Source organism: Equus asinus, chromosome 22 (genome assembly GCF_041296235.1).
Source record: "Equus asinus isolate D_3611 breed Donkey chromosome 22, EquAss-T2T_v2, whole genome shotgun sequence".
Taxonomy (NCBI): domain Eukaryota; kingdom Metazoa; phylum Chordata; class Mammalia; order Perissodactyla; family Equidae; genus Equus; species Equus asinus.
The window spans coordinates 16415924-16429512 of record NC_091811.1 but is presented as its reverse complement, the minus strand read 5'-3'; the positions used below and the strand labels follow the sequence as shown (position 1 = coordinate 16429512).

General features: G+C 39.0%; 1 protein-coding gene across 4 annotated transcripts in view; it reads left to right on the top strand.

Moving 5' to 3' along the window:
* Positions 1-159: 159 nt before the first annotated feature.
* Positions 160-13589, top strand: part of FERRY3 (FERRY endosomal RAB5 effector complex subunit 3) — a 43062-nt gene continuing 29632 nt past the window's right edge. The window contains exons 1-5 of one of the 4 annotated variants that reach the window (XM_044755563.2): positions 168-284; positions 1348-1455; positions 1595-1797; positions 3736-3881; positions 10787-10968. In XM_044755563.2, the coding sequence (XP_044611498.1) occupies positions 1599-1797; positions 3736-3881; positions 10787-10968 (527 nt within the window). In that variant the 5' untranslated portion in view covers positions 168-284; positions 1348-1455; positions 1595-1598. Of the gene's footprint in view, positions 527-1347; positions 1456-1594; positions 1798-3735; positions 3882-10786; positions 10969-13589 lie in introns of all 4 variants that reach the window. The other 3 variants (XM_070493967.1, XM_014841749.3, XM_014841748.3) reach the window with 3 other exon arrangements.

Genomic DNA, 13589 nt, shown 5'->3' with positions numbered 1-13589 from the left:
TTTTGCGCCGTCTCTGAAATACACAACAACCGTAGAAATACACCTTGTTACACTTTTTAAATGATTAAACTGAGGCAGGATGGGACAAGGGGCAGTTAGACCCAAGAATCTTCTACAAGGTGCCAGGAAAGCGGGAAAGGTTTGGCCGAATCTGCAGCAGCGGATATGCTGGCTGTAAAAACAAGTCGGGAAGTCAGCTGACGCTACGTGTGTGCGGCTCCCTGTGTGCGGCTCGTTGACATCTCGGAGTGTGTCAGTCGCTCCGGGCTTCGGATTTAGGGGAGGTGAGCTCTGAGCCAAGAGGGAGGAAACCGTTCAGTCTGAAACCCCCAAATGGAGCAGCTGTTCCCCTCCCTGGGCCAGAGCTTCTCGGTTCCGCAGTCAGCCCTTTTCTCTGACTAGTTTGAACCGCAGAACCTCCGCTCTGTTAGCGGTAGGAGTTCGGGCCAGCCCTCCCTCCTCCCATCCCATTTTTGCACGGGAAACCTTCCTTGATTTCACGTCTGCTAAAAGACCAAGAAGAGAGGTAACTAAAGTTAGCAATTTGTTGGAAAATAATAAGTCTAAATGTTGAACCGATTGAAACCAGAGCTAATGGTTTTTGTTTACGGAAAATATTGAATCTAAACAAGATTGGACCATAAGTCCGCATTTCTGTGACGTTCAGTTCCTTCTACAATGTTCCTTTACTGTCTTTGCCTTCATGCTGTGTACTCAATTAGCATCCTGTGATTTCTTTACTATGTTCTTAGAGAGCTTCTTTTATTATTTATTATGTTGTTATTACTAGCTTTCATTTCTTAATCGTCTTATGTTTGTCAGATATTTCATATTTATTATTTGATTAGTCGTTATGACAGTCCTACGAGTTAAAAGGCTTCCTGAGGTTTGTCTTAGCTGAGACCTGAAGAATGAATAGTTGTTAGCCAAGGAAAGAAGAGCAATGAGAGTGCTTGCTCTATGCAGAGCAAAAGCATTCAAAAAGGGTGGAGTGGAAAAAGAGGTTTGATGTTGAAAGGAGGTCAGTATGACTGGAAAATAAAGTTTGTGAATTTGTGTGTTGGGGAGGAGGGATGCAGGTGCTGGGAAAAAAATCTGGAGATATAAGTAGAGGCATTGTAAGCTGGGTTAAGGAGTTTGAGTTTTATCCTGGGAGGAGTGGAATAAAGGGTTTTAAACAGAGGAGCAGCATGATCAGATATGCACTTGGGAAAGATTACTACGACTTCAGTATAGAGAAGAGTCTGAGAACTGATTTGATGGGGAAATGCCTAGTGACACCAAATCTGGTAAGGAAGATGATTAGTAAATCTTTAATTGATATTGGTCCTTACTCTTTCTGACTAGATTTCTTCTTTCTGAATGCCTTGTGGAGGATCCTGTACTTTCTATTTTCTATGTATCTTCTTCCCACATCTTCGTTTTCATCATGAAGATTAAAATGAAGAGATAAATGTAAGAACGACCAGAATAATTGACTCACAGTCAGACAAATAAAATCTCTGAGTGGTGGGATATTTTCTTAGAAGCAGTACAGCAATGAGGAAACATCTTTATTTTATGGACTTATAACCTGCTGTGCTTTTTTTGTTAGTTCTATGGAAATCCTGCCAAAGAAGATGAAGAAAAACAGAGAAAGATTCTGCAACAGAGAGAGGGAATTTGTGTATAAATTCAAAGTAGGAAATCAATGTTTAGAACTTAGGGTGCCCCTCAGATTTCCTGTTCAAGAGAATGCCAGTCATTTACATGGACGTCTGATGCTTCTGCACAATTTGCCATGCTTTATAGAAAAAGGTGAGGAAAGATTTTTTTAATATCACTTTATTATTTTCCTATAGACTCTGTCACTAGAAGTTTCATATTAGAAAGCTTAAAGCTAGGAAGTGTTGGAAACAGCCATAAAATATGAAGTGTTTTTATTGCTTCCAATAATAAAAACGTTCCTCAGACTTTTGTTTTATTAAGTGTTTTTTCCTATAACCCGTGTAGTTGTTTATAAAGCAGTTTAGTATAAAAATTTAATTATATAGTGAAAAATTAGGTACAAAGTCTGGATTAGAACTCTTAACCTTATAATTTAGTTGACTGGATTCCTGGGACATTTCAGCTATCACTAATTATGATATTGTAGAATTATATTGCTAAATACATTGCCCTTTTAATGATCTGGACCTCAACTCCTGAGATGGCATGGAAGAGAAGGAATACTCATCTTGAATAATTGTTGCTTACCTAAATTAGTTCCATAAGGTCCTCTGTATTAAACCATTTTAAAAGGTCTACGTTCTCTCTCGTAGATGAGGAAAAAACTTTAAATTTAGAATATGTTGGATCGTTAAAAGTTAGAGTTACAAGCAAACCGAGAAACTTTCTAGCACAATCTCATTGTACAAATAAGAAAACTCGTACATGAAAAGGTTAAATTATCTGCCTAAAGCAGTGGTTCTGCAAAGTTTTTCCATGATCAGAAGCTATAGCATCACCTGGAAACTTACTAGAAATGCAAATTCTTGGGCCTCATCCCATTCCTGCTGAGTCAGAAACTCTGGGGGTGGCGTGCAGCAGTCTTATTTCAGTAAGCCCTCCAGGGACTTCTGATGCATGCTAGAGGTTGAGAACCACTGGTCTAAAGTTACATATGGGGGCCAGCCTGGTGGCACAGTGGTTAAGTGCGAACGTTCCGCTTCAGTGGCCCGGGGTTCACCAGTTCGGATCCCAGGTGCGGACATGGCACTGCTTGACAAGCCATGCTGTGGTAGGTGTCCCACATATAAAGTAGAGGAAGATGGGCATGGATGTTAGCTCAGGGCCAGTCTTCCTCAGCAAAAAGAGGAGGATTGGCAGCAGATGTTAGCTCAGGGCTAATCTTCCTCAAAACAAAAAAAAAGAAAAAAAAAGAACCACTATGCTAATAAAACTAACAGAAAATTAAAAAAAAAAATAATAAAGTTACATACATAGTGACAGAACCGAGACCAGAACACAGGTATCCTGACTTCTGTCTCAGTGCTCTTTCCATTGTGTCAGTCTCTAACTAGTGCCTCTAAAATTGGAATTACAGATCATCGAATTAAGTCCATTTTAATACACTAATCATTCAATTTCTCTTTCAAATTAAAAAAATGTAACAGTATGTATAGGAAATTTTTTCACTTAAATACTGTAATTTTCAGACCCTCCAAATCTAGATTTTTCTTTGTTCTTTTTTTCTTTTTCTTTCTTTTTTTTTTTTTGCTGAGGAAGATTCATCCTGAGCTAACATCTGTGCCAGTCTTCCTCTATTTTGTATGTGGCTTGCCAGCACAGCATGGCAGTGGCCAGTGAGGAATGTAAGTCTGCAGCCAAGAACTGAACCTGGGCCACTGAAGTGTAGCATGCTAAACTTAACCACTAGGCCACAGGGCCAGCCCCAGAAGATTTTGCTTTATGTGCTTTAACTTACTCAGTTTCAAACTGAAGAATCAGCCTTAAAAAATTACATTTTTAAATTAGTATGAAGGTTATAGGTAAGAATAAGAATTCTGACCATTCTCCATGCAGTAACCTGTAATAGCAAAGAAAAATAATTGTGAAAGTCGTTAAATGATCCCCTAAGCTGATTTTATTTAGACATTCTATTAAGGGTATAAGCCTGATAAAATAAAATTTCACCTTGGAATGCTTAGCCAGGTAAGCTATTCCCTATTCATGTCTGAATTTTGCTGATGATGACATTTCTTGTCCTTCCTACAGACTTAAAAGAAGCTCTGAGGCAGTTTATACAAGAAGAATCCCTCAGAGATTATGATAGAGATGCTGAAGCGTCCCTGGAAGCTGTGAAGGCAGGTGAAGTCGATCTACATCAGCTGGCAAGTACGTGGGCCAAAGCTTACGCAGAGGTAAGAGAAGAGATCAGACTGTGAATGTCAAGGATATTCGGGACTTTGGGTGAGGATTTTTAAGTTGCTAAGGTAATACCGAAACAGTTGTAGAGTCCTTTTTTATCCATATCCAAAAACTTATTCCATAATAGACAATATGTCTTGATGCTTGTCTGCTTCCTTCCTGTATCAGAGTGAGCATGTAAGACACTATGTTGTGTCATGCCTTTGTAAAACGAAAGGCTACTTTTGTATGTCTAACAGCATAGGCTTGCAAGATTTAGTAATTAAAAATACAGGTCACACAGTTCAATTAGAATTTCAGATAAACAATGAATAGTTTTTTAGTATAAGTATATCTCACCTATTATGTGGAACATACTTATAGTAAAAAATTATTCTTTGCTTATCTGAATTGTATCTGGCAACCCTGAACTAACCATATCAGTTCCTTTTAAGCTCTTTGGTTTACTTTTATCTTCTCACTTATCTTCACTGTTGTTATTAGTTACATAATGTTATCATTTTTCCATTTAAATAATATGCCTTATCTCATAAAGTCTAAGATGCCATTGATTGTAACATACCATTATTTTATTTAGTAATAAGGGAGAACCCCACACCAATTAAACTATGATAGAATGCCCAGATGCCATCAAGTACAAGATGCATCTTGATCTCTGAGAGTTGTAATGTGAAAAAGCATGCATCTTAGAATTGATGAGATACAGTATGTTGAGAAGCTACTTATATCAGGTACTGTACTAGGGGTTGGGTGTAAAATAGCAAGACAGACACAAAATGCAATTTGCATTTTAGTTAGAGAGCCAGATGTAGAACTCTGTAAACAGACAAATTCAATAATTGCAAGCTATAACGAGTGAATTACCTCCCACTCTAAATAGCTCAGTTTATGAGAATTTGAAAAAAATCAATTTTATGGGTCATATTTGTTATTCAGAGCAGTTTGCTCCATACCCAGTAAGGTTTCCTAGTGTATTTAAAAAGATGGCACTATTATTAACAACTACAGTAAAGTTGCAGGGTACAAATTCAACTCACAAAAATCAGTTGCTTTTCTATACTCCGACAACGAACTTTAGAAAGAGAACTCAAGGGTACAATCTCATTTGCAATCACAACTAAAAGAGTAAAGTACCTAGGAATAAATTTAACCAAGGAGGTGAAGGACTTATACAATGAAAACTATAAGACATGACTGAAAGAAATTGATAATGACATAAGGAGATAGAAGGAGATTCCATGCACATGAGTTGGAAGAATAAATATAGTTAAAATGTCCATACTACCCAAAGCAATCTGCAGATTCATTGCAGTCCCAATCAGAATCCCAGTCACATTCTTCATGGAAATACAGCAAAGAATCCTAAAATTCATATGGGGTAACCAAAGACCCCAAATTGCTAAGGCGATCCTGAGAAAAAAGAACAAAGCTGGAGGTATCACAATCCCTGACTTCAAAATGTATTACAAAGCCATAGTGATCAAAACGGCATGGTACTGGTACAAAAACAGGCACACAGATCAATGGAACAGAACTGAAAGCCCAGAAATAAAACCGCACATCTACGGACAGCTAATCTTCGACAAAGGTGCCAAGAACATACAGTGGAGAAAAGACAGTCTCTTCAATAAATGATGTTGGGAAAACTGGACAGCCACATGCAAAAGAATGAAGGTAGACCATTATCTCACGCCATACACAAAAATAAACTCAAAATGGATCAAAGCCTTGAAGATAAGTCCTGAAACTATGAAACTGGAAGATATTATAGGTAGTACACTCTTTGGCATGAACTAGAAAATAAAAAGGCTCTTTTCGAATAGCGTGTCTTCTCAGACAGGGGAAACAAAAGAAAAAATAAATAAGTGAGAGTTCATCAGACTAAAGAGCTTCTGCAAGGCAAAAGAAACCAGAATCAAAACAAAGAGACAACTCACCAGTTGGGAGAAAATATTTTCAAATCATGTATCTGACAAGGAGTTAATCTCCATAATGTATAAGGAACTCACACAACTGAACAACAAAAAAACAAACAACCCGATCAAAAAATGGGCAGTGGATATGAACAGACATTTTTCCAAGAAGATATATAGCTGGCCAATAAACACTTGAAAAGATGTTCAGCGTCACTAATCATCACAGGGAAATGCAAATCAAAACTACACTAAGATACCACCTTATGCCTGTTAAAACGGCTGTAATCACTAAGACTAAAAATAACAAATGTTGGAGAGGGTGTGGAGAAAAGGGAACCCTCATACACTGCTGGTGGGAATGCAAACTGGTGCAGCCACTATGGAAAACAGTATGGAGATTCCTCAAAAAAGTGAAAATAGAACTGCCATATGACCCAGCTATCCCACTACTGGGTATCTACCCAAACAATTTGAAATCAACAATCTAAAGTAACATCTGCACCCATATGTTCATTGAAGCACTATTCGCAATAGCCAAGACATGGGAACAATCCAAGTGCCCATCAATGGATGATTGGATAAAGAAGATGTGGTAAATGTATACAATGGAATACTACTCAGCCATAAAAAAGACAAATTCATCCCATTTGCAACAACATGGAACAACCTGGAGGGCATTATGCTAAGCAAAATAATCCAGACTGAGAAGGACAAACACCAGATGATTTCACTCATATGTGGAATATAAACAAGCATGTGGACAAAGAAAACAGTTCAGTGATTACCTGGGGAAGGGGGCGTGGGGAGTGGGCCCAGGGAGTGAAGGGGCGCACCTATGTGATGACAGACAAGAAATAATGTACAACTGAAATCTCACATTGATGTGAACTGTTAAGAACTCAATAAAAAATTCCCATATGCCATCCTAACAACAACACCAGAAAAGGTGTGGCACTATTTGCACATATTATTTTAAATGTTGAAAACGTAACTGTTGCGTTAAAAAAAGATCTGTCTGTGATAAATACAGTTTTAAAAACTTAATCTTCCTTCTGATAACGAATAAAGCTGTAAGATGAATTAAAGAAGTAATTCCACTTAATTCAACCAGTATTTTTTGTACTTCTAAAATGGGTTAGGTTTACAGCTGAGGATAAGTCTTTGCCCTCAAGGAGCTTACAGTCTAGTAGGAAGAGACAGAGAAATCCGCGGACTATTATAACACTGTGCAGTCCGTGTTAGGATCAGGGTAAATCCTGTGGGAACACCTAGGGAAGTGGGAGGAAGAAAGACTGGTCAAGAAGGAGTTCTTGAAGAAAACAAGCCCAGCATTCTAGAACTGTAGCAGCTTGTTTGTTTTTAAATAGTTAAGGAAACAAAAAGCAAAGAAGCTATCTCTAACTGTGAAAAAGGAAATATTAACAGTCAGGAAAATAGCTGAGGAGACCCAAATATTGTTATACCCATTGGATATGATTGGGCTATCAGTGGCTGTAAAAATTACAAAAGCGAAACCACTCGGTACCAGCTCAAGAAACATGGGAATCAGAGACCAAAAAGAAAGAATTCAAAAAGAAAAAGAAACTATATTGTAGATAGCAAAAAGGCTGGCAGAAATTAGAAGATGCAGGTTTGTGGAGATTAGAAGAATCGAAGTATGATTAGCAGCAGACACTGACAGTGGCAACAGAAGGGCGTAGTAGATGAGACAGAAGGGGCCGAAGCGTCTCTGCAGGATGTGGGTAAGTAGTTTGTCAGTGACCTTGAGAGGAATGATTGGAGCATCAAGGAAGGGGCAAAATAACATAATGTTTTTGGTAATGTGAGTTACCTAGGGCTATGAAGGAATGAACTCCATTTTCTATAAATGGATTTGCTAGATACTTCAGATGCTGACATTTATTTATTTATTTATTTATTTTGAGGAAGATTAGCCCTGAGCTAATTGCTGCCAATCCTCCTCTTTTTGCTGAGGAAGACTGGCCCTGAGCTAACATCCGTGCCCATCTTCCTCTACTTTATATGTGAGACGCCTGCCACAGCATGGCTTTGCCAAGTGGTGCCGTGTTCGTACCCAGGATCAGAACTGGTGAACCCCAGGCCACCAAAGCGGAATGTGCACACTTACCCACTGCACCACCGGGCTGGCCCCCAGACGCTGACTTATTTAAATAATGAAACTTTTACCTTAGCCACCTTTTGACGAGGATCTTTTAAAAATGTAGTACCTATTTCTTTGCTTTCTTCATCATAGTGAATAAAATTCAATTCTAACTTCTTGTTGACCCTGGGTCATCATTATAAATATGTTGCTATACCTTTATGTGATACAGTCAGGCACTGCTGCAGAGGGAGGACTGTCCCATCACAGCAGAGAGGTGCTGAAGATGCTGCTGTTTTATAAGAAATTTACATTGTAGAGGATGGTTGCCCCGATGCGGTGTCAGAGCTGTGCTTTGATGGATGTACTTGCATGGTATAAGGAGGTTCTGATGGTTTACTCAAGTGTCTATGACTGTTAATTCCTACTTTGTAGAGTAATTCTATTTTATTCCATGTTTCCTTGTCTTCTGTCACAGGATCTGTTGATGGTCATCTTTTTCTGCTTCTGGTCTCTACGCTCTAAATGTAAGCTAGGTGGAAGCTACTGGCTGATAGCAAATGAGAAAATAGGGAGTGTCTGTGGGGTGGAGGTCCTGATGAGGTTAAAGAACCATTTTCCTGGGAGCAATTGAATGAGAAATCTTGGTTGGAGGTTATAGTCACAGACTGAATGTTTGAATTTTAGAGGTTGAGCTGTTCCTGGTGATGATGTGGAATGGATGACTGAGGTGAAGTGGAGAGCTTATTGAAGATGCGGAGTTCAGGGAAGTAAGAAGGCGAGGCATTGGATGAGTTGTCTACGTGGACATCCAAGTGACCCAGATTGATGACAGGATGTGGGACAGAAAGGAAGTCTGTGAACTCGGTGACAAAGCTTTAAATGAAAGAGGGTGAGTGGCAGCTAGGTTGTTAGATGATGATGTCTGTGAAAGATAGAGTGCCAAACGGGTTGAGCCTCAACAAAGCTGAACTTTATGCCCGAAGTTGGAGATGGAGAAATAATGGCTGGGACATTGAAGTTTCCTCTCTACAGGCCCTTACTCAATGCCCCATTGCTCCCAGCTGTCACAATCCCCTTTTTAGTATTGCCTCTCCTGAGGGAATGGTGTGAGTTAGGTCAAGGAAGAACCCTGCTTAATGCTTCTCAAATAGGTAGCTTCTGCTTATTTGTAAGGCTGGCTCTAGGCTGAATTTTAAATTAATGCTGCAAATTATTATAGTTAGCTGATCTGGTTAGTGGGGTTACCGAATGTCTGGTGTTCTGTAGGACCTAGCAGATTTCTGTGATCCACACTGGCTTCTTCCTACCAAATTTCAGCCTGAGCCTGAAGTGAATTTTGAGCAGAGCTTAAGTCACGTGGACTGTTTATAATCCTAGAGCAGTGCCAGGTCTAAAGGTGTAGAGCTGATATCAGAATGCAGTTTCAGGTTTTCAGAGGCATAGAGTAAATGAAATCCATCTTCTAGATACAGCTAGTCTTAAATTCTTCCCTCCTGATCTGGCAGTTGATTGAAGTGTAAGTGAAAGAAAACAAAGGGAAAAGTTTAGCTGTTGACTGACCGAGTTCAAGATAGTTGTTTCAGTGATTCACTCATTTGTTTTAAGGTAAATTATTACTCTAAGTCATGTCATAGATTCCAGTTTTTGATGTTTGCATTGGTGAAAAAAAAGGTAAGACTTTAGATTGTTCTTTTTTACAGGGGTCTGTGTGCAAAGATCAATAATAGGAAAAGCGTTGAATCTTGGGGTCAGTTCCACTTGTGCCATTGAATTGTACGCTCTTTGACGAGGGACTTCTCAGCACATCAGTTTCCTCAGCTCTAAAGCACTGTGTCTGTCTGCTGTGTCGACACATCCCGTGTCGTGAGCAGGCCTCTCCTTCCCTGGACTGACTGGTGTGTGTCCTGAGACTGTCCCTGTTTTGCTTCTGCATGTTTCTGTTTCTCTGTTTATCAGGGTTTGCTCAGTCCCTTTATCATTTTGACAACTGCCGTCTTCATATACTTAAAAGCATGCTTACATTTTCTAAAGAAAATGGAGTACTAGAAAAGTTCAGAATAAGAAAATTGCGCACGTATATCTCCATATAAAATCATATGCATGGATTGGGTTTTCAAGGTCAATGTTATCACATAGGTAATTTCATTTTCTAAATATATAGCCTATGAAACCTTTCTAGCAATATATTTTTTAATAATGAAAAGCTTTTTTCTGATTACATAATTGTATCAAAATGCAAATTATTGTATAATATCATACGTTAGAATATAAAGAGTGTAAAAGTCATCAGAAATCCCACTGCCCTGAAATAGCCACCATTAGCGTTTTGTTGATCACCCTCCGTCTGTGTGTGTGTGATGTTACAGAGATGGGCTCATAGCATACTTACGTTTGTGATCACCCTCCGTCTGTGTGAGTGTGTATGATATTACAGAGATGGGCTCATAGCATACTTACATTTGTTGATCACCCTCCGTCTGTGTGAGTGTGTGCTGTGTTACAGAGATGGGCTTATAGCATGCTTAACGTTTGTGATCACCCTCTGTCTGTGTGAGTGTGTGTGATGTTACAGAGATGGGCTCATAGCATACTTACATTTGTTTCATTGTGGACACTTTCTCTCCCTTCCTCCACATTAGCACCTTCCCCTTATCCCTGCCTCAGGGTAACCTGTATTAACAACTTAGTTTATATCTTTCCGGTTTTTTTTTGCGTACTCAGATAATTCTGTCTAACATATCTACACATATGTAAGTAAAGGGTCTTGCTGTCCTTGTCTGATGTACAAAAATGGAATATAATGTACATACCTTTCTAGTAGTGTGTCGGGTAAAAATACTGTATGGTGCTTTAAGAATGGCTCTGTATCCTCTTGTAGACCACCTTAGAGCACGCAAGGCCTGAAGAGCCCAGCTGGGATGAAGACTTCGCAGATGTGTACCATGACCTAATCCATTCTCCTGCCTCGGAAACTCTCCTAAATTTGGAACATAACTACTTTGTTAGCATCTCAGAACTGATTGGCGAAAGAGATGTGGAGCTGAAGAAATTACGAGAGAGGTATGTCAAATTTCTTGCATTATCATAATTAAATGTTACATTGTCAAATATGATGGCATGCAGAACAGCTTGTTTTCATTTCTTTATAAAATGAAGAATAAAATAGAAATTCTTTAATATTAATATAGTAGAAATTCTTTAATATTAGAAATTAATTTTCTTATGTGTTTCAAGTTGTCATTTCAGCTGGGAAGGTGAGGTCCTCAGAGGTGTATAGAACTTCTCAAGTGATTGACCTAAACAAATTACAGTCACATTATGTATCCTTCTTTCTAATAAGAGGAGTTGCTCACTTCCGTGGCGGGTTTGCTTTGTTCCAGGCGCTGTGCGACAAAGGGCTTTGGATGCTGTCTTAGTCAGCTTGGGCAGCTATAACAAAATACTATAGACTGGGTGGCTTAAACAGCAGAAATTTATTTCTCATAGTGCTGGAGGCTGGGTAGTCCAACATCCAGGGGCCTGCAGATTCGGTGTGTGCTGAGGACTTGCTGCCTGGCTGGTAGACAGTGCCTTCTGGGTGCATGCTCATATGGCTTTCCCTCAGTGCCTGCTCCTGGCGCGTGTCTCCTAGGAGAGCTCGAGCATCTCTTCCTCTAGGCACTAATTCCATCATGAGGGCTCGCGCCTCATGAGCTCATCTAAACCTAATTACCTCCCAAAGGCCCACCTCTAAACACCATGACGTTGGGGGTTGGAGTTTCAACATAGGAATTTTGAGGAACACTAACATGCAGTCCGTAACAGATGCCCTGTCTCATTTGATCCTCTTTACAACCCACTATTATTATCCCCATTTTACAGAAGAGGAAACAGAGGCTTAAATACCTTAAGTAACTTGTCTAAGGACAAGCTGGAGTTTGAAACCAGGAAGTCTGACTCCAAAGCTCTTAGCCACTGTACCGTGCTGTCTCCCTATTCAGAACCTGTTTAAAACCCTGCTGTTGCTCATTCCAGGGGCGCTCTCAGTTCCTTTGGTAAGCCTACTGGACAGGAGGAAAAAAATAACACTGTTATTCCCAGAAATTTTAATTAGATTTGATTCCTTCTGTGTGGATTACTTAATACAATATGCAAACAATGATTTTATGATTCTTTTTTTCCTTAAGAGGAAGTAAAAAATTGTTAGCATTATTTATTTTAAAGTGTGACTTTCCGGACTACTTTCTAGTAATTCTGTAAATTGTAGTAATAATTCAGGATATGTGTCTCCTTCTAGATAATCCATTGTATCTAGCAGAATCTAAGAACATTTATTACCTTAAAAACATTTACTTAAGAATTTAGGTGTACATGGCAATAAGATAATTTTTTTAGTGTTGCTGACATAAAATTTCTTTGATTGTGGAAGTATATTAGGACCAAGATACATTTATTTTTTCTGACTGATTTAATAATCAGTCCCAAAGAGCTAAATTTAGAATGATGTACTGGTTCACTCTTGGCTGTCATTAGCTTCACATTAGAAAACACCAGGGCTAGAAAATGAGAATAATCTGTTACTTTGAGGGCTGTCATAGTTAAGAAAACTTAAAACACAAAAATCATAAGCAAATGGGTTTCATCATTTTTTCCTGAAGGATACTCTGTTTTGTGTACCAGATCAGCATTTTTATGAAATTGTGCAGATTTGTAAATTTTCATGATAATTCCACTCTTCTGGACCTTTTATTCTCATAGCCAGTAACACATTAGAACTGTCTGTGTGTCAAAAAGAACATGATGTTTTGAGACATTGTCACCTTTATAGTTTTGGGTTTGCTGGTTGACTATGTTGAGGCACTTTATGCCTTTCTAGGTGGAATACCTGTGGTATCGGTAGCTGCCCCCAGGTGCATAGCTGAAGCTGTGTCCCTGCGGGGGACGAGAATTTGATTTTTTCTAGTTCTTTGTTATGTAGCCAGTAAAATTGTGAATGTATTTTTAAAGTAATGAAGTACAAATTAGATTCTTACAAATATATAAAAGCATAATTACTGATACTAATTAGTTACCTTCTGTTAAACTTAATTTGGTTGATTTTTCCGACCAGGGCTTCAAATAATAGAACCTTCAACTTTTTCTGAATCTCTTCTTGGATCTCAGGTTTTCTGGGACTACACTCATTCTGCCCCATAGGTACAGTCCTGCATCACTTACCAACGGGGATACACTGAGAAATGTGTCATTAGGTGATTTCGTCATTGTGCGAACATCGTAGCCTGTACTTACACAAACCCAGATGGTATAGCCTGCTGCACACGCAGGCTGTATGGTACTAATCTCGTGGGACCACCCTCACATATGTGGTCCGACTTGACTGAGACGTCGTTATGCAGTGCATGACTGTATTTAGAAGTTCTCCCTGGGGTCCATCTCAGTAGCTGTCACTAGCACTTTCCTTCGGCTGGTAGGCTGCCCTAGCTGTGGCCCGCTTTGCTGCCTACTCACCACACCTCCCAGAAAATTCCATATCTGGACATGAGTGTTCTCTTATTGTTCTGGAAATTTGTTTCTTTTAGCAAACCAGATTCAAGATACTTCTTTAAACTTAAAAATGGCAATGATACTTTTTATCCACTAGAGGGAACATGTGTAATGTAAAATATTAATATATCTGTATTTATAAATGTTTAGCAGTTATT